General features: G+C 33.4%; 2 protein-coding genes across 2 annotated transcripts; both read left to right on the top strand.

Annotated features, from left to right (window-relative positions):
- The first annotated feature begins 960 nt into the window (after nucleotides 1–960).
- LOC112501978 (protein FAR1-RELATED SEQUENCE 5-like) lies at nucleotides 961–4,845 on the top strand. Its single transcript, XM_025105777.1, has 4 exons — nucleotides 961–1,136; nucleotides 1,266–1,524; nucleotides 1,875–2,420; nucleotides 4,756–4,845. The coding sequence occupies exons 1-4, from the start codon at nucleotides 961–963 to the stop codon at nucleotides 4,843–4,845; spliced, it is 1,071 nt and encodes a 356-aa protein (XP_024961545.1).
- A 99-nt stretch (nucleotides 4,846–4,944) lies between these two features.
- On the top strand, nucleotides 4,945–5,460 carry LOC112501977. The gene has a single exon (XM_025105776.1). It carries the CDS (start codon nucleotides 4,945–4,947, stop codon nucleotides 5,458–5,460), a length of 516 nt encoding a protein of 171 aa, XP_024961544.1.
- Nucleotides 5,461–7,002: the final 1,542 nt, after the last annotated feature.

The raw sequence follows: 7,002 nt of genomic DNA, 5'->3' as shown, positions 1-7,002 counted from the left end.
AAGCTGTATACCTGTTTGTTTTATCTTTCTTCTTTGAACCTTCACAACAGGCATGCTGTGAAGGATGTTGGGCAGGTCATGGTTTGCTTCACAATTGCCATGTCCATACATAACCATGACAATAACCATGACCATAACCCGTCTATAACTGTTTTAACTATTCTTTTTGCTTTGTGAAGATTATAAATCCTTGGATATTTAATTAACAACCCACCCCTTCTTTAAAATTGAAGAAACTTGTTTTAACTATTCCTTTTGTTTTGTGAAGTTTTCTTTTGACAGTTCTAACTATGTTTTTGGTGATGGTGAACACATAAAATTTTACATTGCAATATTTAAATGAAAAGTTATATATTATACAAATCTATAAATTTTGTAATTGTTGTTTCTTAGATTTAAATGATGCTTTAACGGAAGAGTCGGATAACAATGATGTCTCTTCACCATATCAATCAAGGACCTGGACACCAAATGTAGGGGATATGTTTAAGCCTATTGTTGGAACAAAGTTTGGAAATTTGAAAGATGCATTTGAGGCTTGTAAAAAGTATTCGAAAGCAGCAGGTTTTGATGTTAGAAAGTCTACACAAAGAACGGATAGGAAAGGAATTGTGCTAAGAAAGTTCTTTGTTTGTAGCAAATAAGGTATGAAGAAGAGAGCATCATATAAAACCTTGGAAGGAACTTCTAAGAAAGACAAACGTAGAAATATGAGTTATTCACAACAATATTTTACTTGTTTTACCAGATGATGAACATTTACTACGTTCAAATAGAAATATGAGTTATTCACAACAGTATTTTACTATGAAGCTTTCGAATGCAAACATTGGTCCAGTTTCTTCGTACAACTTGGCGAAGGAGATGGTAGGTAGCTATGACAGAGTAGGGGCTACTAAGATAGAATTTAAAAACTTTTCGAGAGACGTTTCATCTTTTATTGGGAATAAAGACGCATAAATGATTGTGGACAAGTTTACACTAAAGAAAGATACGATGCCGAACTTTTCTTTCGAGTATTTAGTTGGTGACAAAGGAGAGTTAAGTGGCTGTTTTTGGGCAGATGAAACTTGTAAATTGAACTACAAAGCATTTGGTGATGTAGTTTCATTTGACGCAACATTCAAAAAGAACAAGTAAGATACACCADTTMAGTTTATAAAAGTTTACAAAWTTGAATCTTCACAACAATGTTGCTRTGAATGTACAATTRTTTYATATACATTYAATTATAATAATCTTTGGGATTTTGGTTTATGTTTTAGGTACAATATGGTATTTGTTCCATTTACGGGGATTGACAATCACCAAAAATGTGTAATATTTGGTGCGGGTCTACTTTCAGATGAAAAAAAGGAGCCTTATGCATGGTTACTTAATGCATTCCTTTCTGTGCATGGTTCTGAACCACAAATGGTTATAACAGATCAAGATTTAGGAATGAAAGCAGCAATAGAAGTTGTTTTCAAGAGTGCRAAGCATCGACTTTGTATGTGGCATATAATGAATAAACTTCCTTCAAAGGTATGTACTTAAATTTGAACCGTATGTAGATTAACACTCTATTTACACTTACTTTGTAGTTCCAATATTTTAAGTCAAGTTATCAATTAAATTTGAATTAAGTTTACTTCTGTGAATATTTTAAGCAATGACTTAGTTTAGCACTCTAAAAATTACCTTTATATAAAATTCATGAACCTTCACAGCAAACTTCCTGTTAATTTTAAGTAGTTGTGAAATTTTCAAACATTTTATGTGAAAGTAATGCCAATTAAATGTACATCCTGTATAGTAAAATTAAATTATGTGAGTTTCTTTTTTTTTCTGTTTTGATAACACTTCATTCAACTATATTTCATCATGTTTTGTAGATTGGAACCCAACTTAATGATGATGATGATGTAGGTTTTCGATCACGTTTTAATAATCTTGTTTGGAGTGAATACATTGAACCGATAAAATTTGAAGAGCAATGGATGTCACTTTTGGCAGAGTACAAATTGGAGTGTCATCAATGGTTGAGAKATATGTTTGACATTCGGGATAGATGGATCCCAGCATATTATAGASATATCCAAATGTCTGGACTCATGAAGACAACTTCAAGATCAGAAAGTGAAAACTACTTCTTCGGCCAAAATTCAAATTGGAAATCAACACTCGTGCACTTTTTCAGTCGCTTTGAGACTGCGATAGATAAACAAAGGTATACACAAAGGTTACTTGATCATGAGATGAGGACGACAACACTGATGATGGAGACCCCTCTTCTAATAGAGAGGCATGCAGCAAAAGTTTACACACGTGAAACATTTTATGTTGTTCAACAGGAGATCATTGAATCGCTGTGGACATGTTCAGCATTGAGTAAAGATATAATTCAAGACAGGGATAAAGAAAGAAAAGGAGAATTTAAGGTATGTGTTATAACCCAGATCTGACAGTAGAACAATTTAATAAAGAAATTCAAGAGAGAATGTAGAAGAARAAAGATGAAATAGAAATCAGATCTGCTTTCTTTATTGAATATGGAAATTACAAACTCTCAAGAACCCTAATCGACTCTCATATGATCTTGAATCTATGTATTACAAAGAATTTCTCTATGTGCTCTCATTCATATTTCTCTATCTGAAACACTCTATTTATAGGCAACAATACATGATAATCTGAATAAGATAAGCATTATCCAGAATAGGATTAACCTTATCCAGAATAGGATGCTGAAGATAGTAGTCAGAAAGACCAGAGGATGGTCTGATCACAGAGGCTCTGGAGTCCTTACAGAGGCTCTGTCTCTCTTCACAGAGGCTCTGTCACTGGTGTCTTCACAGATGCTCTGATCAACACAACCAGAGGCTCTATATGTTTATAGAGGCTCTGGTAGTCCATACTTTGACATTTTAGCACAACGGCTGGTCTTCTTTCCAAACTTAAACGTTTTAGCATATCATCATCTTCAGATGGTCATCCTTAGCCCCGATTGCTTAATAAAACTTTTCAAGATAATCATTAGCATCAACTTTGATGCTAACAATCTCCTCTCAAAGTTTTATGAAGCAAGCATCTTCAAGAAGTCTTCAGGTCTTGTCCCCTCTGCTTCCTTGACAGAAGCTTTAGTGTGATTTGGATGGAATTTTCAAGCTCCCCTCTGAATGTAGCTCTGTGGTCTTCAATTTCAACTTTTAGCTCAAATCAGATTCAATGTAACATGCAGCACCACTGATTGCACACGATGCAGCTTTAATCTGCCCACAATGTAGCACAGACTATGAAGCACAGAATAGCCACTCCACACAGAAGTAGCAAATTCATCCAAGAAGGGATAAATAACTGTGTGGATTACTTGACAAAACAGTGCAAACAGTCTTATGACAATGAATCTATCAATGAACCGCAAGTTGAGTAGGAATGCAGCTTTAGAGCTTGACTCAATTGGAGAAAACTTGAAAAAACGAAGCAAACACCATTAGAATTGAGAACCGGAGAGAAGATTTTAACATTAAGCTTGTAACTTCAAGAAACAGCAGGTCAATAAAATTGACAGATTAGCTGTTAATGCTTTTAAGGGCCGATCATGAAAGAAACTGCCATAGACATGTAGGAATGGGTGTTTACAGACACGAGAAACTGTAAACTATTACAGATTCAAAATCATAACAAGAGAAGATGAAATAAGACTCAAGAAATTGGTAATAAATAAATTGTTTGGCAGATAAATCACCAATTGCCTTAGGCTGTGAATATCATGAACTTTTGCTAGACGCCTTCGCGCAGATTTGACTCTAATCAGTGCTAAAAAATAATCGACTGACTCCAAAAAACTCAATAAACTGAAAGATCCAAGATCAAAACAGGTTCGAATTCATCCAAGAACAAATCCCTTAAAAGGAATTTGATAAACATTAAGCAAATGATGAATCGATGAGTTTCTGGGTCCAAACAACAGTCGAACAGCAAACTGTTCATGAAGAGTGTATTTCAATTAAATTGAACTACTGCAGAACGATCGTATCGATAGAAATTAATCGATTTGGCTTTGATACCACTTGTTATAACCCAGATCTGACAGTAGAACAATTTAATAAAGAAATTCAAGAGAGAATGTAGAAGAAAAAAGATGAAATAGAAATCAGATCTGCTTTCTTTATTGAATATGGAAATTACAAACTCTCAAGAACCCTAATCGACTCTCATATGATCTTGAATCTATGTATTACAAAATGATAATCTGAATAAGATAAGCATTATCCAGAATAGGATTAGCCTTATCCAGAATATGATGCTGAAGATAGTAGTCAGAAAGACCAGAGGATGGTCTGATCACAGAGGCTCTAGAGTCCTTACAGAGGCTCTGTCTCTTTTCACAGAGGCTCTGTCATTGGTGTCTTCACAGATGCTCTGATCAACACAACCAGAGGCTCTGTATGTTTATAGAGGCTCTAGTGTTTTTACAGAGGCCCTGGTGGTCTTTCACAGAGGCTCTGGTAGTCCATACTTTGACATTTTAGCACATCGGCTGGTCTTCTTTCCAGACTTAAACGTTTTAGCACAACATCATCTTCAGATGGTCATCCTTAGCCCCGATTGCTTAATAAAACTTTTCAAGATAATCATTAGCATCAAATTTAATGCTAACAGTATGTTTTTTTAATGAATTCTAAATTAATTATAAACTTAATGCCAGTGAATGATACTTATTACTTCTTAAGTTATCTTGATCTAGTGCTTCATACAATTCAATGTTATTAGATGGCAAATGAAGATAAAACATATGAATCTAACTTCAATTATGAGTTGTTATGCAAGGTCCTTCACAACATCCATGTTGTTAATGTATGAAATATTAAATCTTCATTTTGTTTGTTTCTTTCTTATTACATGTTCTTTTTGATGAGAAAGATCATATCATAACTTGCACATGTCTTCATTTTGAGCTTTATGGAATATTATGTCGTCATGCTTTATGTGTTAAGGCATCATGAGATCAAGAAAATTCCAAAACGCTACATACTTCAACGTTGGAGAAAAGATGCTGTAAAGTTACCATCAATAAAAGCAATGTTGAATGGAACTCCAGATGCAAACAATGTGCTTTCGGACATATACTCATCAGTTGGACGCGTTACAAGTTGTTTGGGAAATGACATTGAAAAACTTGGTCAGTTTCTTGAGTGTATCAAGTTGTTTGAGAATGAATTAGAATCTAATAGCATTAGCGAATCTTCAAGGAGCAAAAAGGATACAATTGAGAGCTTTATTGGAATAACACAACCTGTTGAAATAACAACTAAAGTTCCTAAGAATGCAAGAAACAAGGGATGTGGGACTAGCGAGAGATATGTTGGTGCGCGAGAAGAGTCGATTAACAAAAGTTCAAGAGGCAAAAKAATTTGTAGAAATTGTCAGCAGTGGGCTAATCACGACTCGAGGAATTGCCCAAARAAGAAGGAATGATAAATTGATAWGTTTGTTACTTTACATGATTTGTCCAATGAACTTTACTTTACATCATATTACCTTATGAAGTTGAATTGGTTTTACCAGATAAGCACTTGTAAGTCATATTACTTTAGTRATRAAAATGGCAAGAATCAAGAATTTTACTTAGAAAATGTGATGATAAGTAYTGAAAGTCTTTCYCGGTTAATGATTACAKGGTTGATTGTTGCATATGATGCTCTTTTGATAGACTAAAATTTTATTCAGTAAGTTAAGTGATAATGTTTAACTTTATGGGTAAGTATTTAGGAAAACAACCCTAATTTTTTGTAAAGGTTCATAAAAATACTCTTTTGCGATCTGTAACCTTATTCCTTCACAATAAATTTACTGTGAAGGAATGAGTTTTCTGGTTAATTTATAATCAAATGTTGGTATTATGTAAGTTCTCTTTCTCATGAAATAGAATGTAAGTTGAATTTATTTATAAAACTRGACCTTCACAACAAGTGACTGTGAAGGTTACTTCCTAAAACTTGATAGTTGTATCAACTTAATGAAGAATACTTAATAAATCTCACTCTAGTGTGTTGACATACACGTTAATGTCATTAGATAGTAAAATGAAAACAAACATAAAAATCTAACTCCAATTACCAGTTGATAAATCTGTACCTTCACAACGTCCATGTTGTGAAGGTATGAAATTGAAAAATCAATATTTACGAAGCTCATTAATTCTCATGAATTATAACTCAAAAAGCTGCCAATACTACTTTATACATGCTACCTAAACATTATCATCACAACAAGCTGCCTAATGATTGACAAAACTTCTTTGAAAAAACAACCTGTTTGACCATTACATAGAGGAAAACATAAAATAGTGTACCCACATCATTTCTCAAGCAAACCTTTTTTCCAATTCTTCCCTAGGTTTTTCCAAAAGTCGGTTTTGTTCTTTGACATCATAGCCTTGCCATTCCTTCACTTCGTCAGCTACTTTACACTTCACTATATTCAAGTCGGATAATAGAATCTTTGCTGTGTACTTTTTTCTCAAATCATTAACTTGCTTTTCTTGGGCTTTGTTCTTGGTACCCTCCTTTACAAGACCACATTTCCAATCTTTTAACTTTGACCCAAAACAAGTCTCCATATGACGCATAGCAAAGACCCTACAATCAACAAAATTTTTCTTTGTTCTCCAATCCATATCAACTATTTCTRGCTGAAGCTGTAACATCTCATAGGCTTTTGGATGATGAACTTCTCTTAAGTAGTTGCAAAATAATGAATGCTGTAGAATTAAAATTAAATAAAAAAATATATCATCAATCATACTTTTAACTCATTATAAACAAAAGAAAATATTTATTATCAAATTTTAACATAACTAAAAGCTTACCAATGTTTCAGGAACAATACCATAAACTTCATTAATACTTTGTGTATGATTGATATTGTCTATAATGAGAAATGATGGCTTCTTAAGATTGAACACCACCAARTAGAAATGTCGCCCTCTCAACATTATAAAAAATACCTGTTTTATTA

Source organism: Cynara cardunculus, unplaced genomic scaffold (assembly GCF_001531365.2).
Source record: "Cynara cardunculus var. scolymus isolate 2C unplaced genomic scaffold, CcrdV1 Un_Scaffold_779, whole genome shotgun sequence".
In the NCBI taxonomy this organism is placed as follows: domain Eukaryota; kingdom Viridiplantae; phylum Streptophyta; class Magnoliopsida; order Asterales; family Asteraceae; genus Cynara; species Cynara cardunculus.
This window is presented reverse-complemented; position numbering and strand designations above follow the sequence as displayed.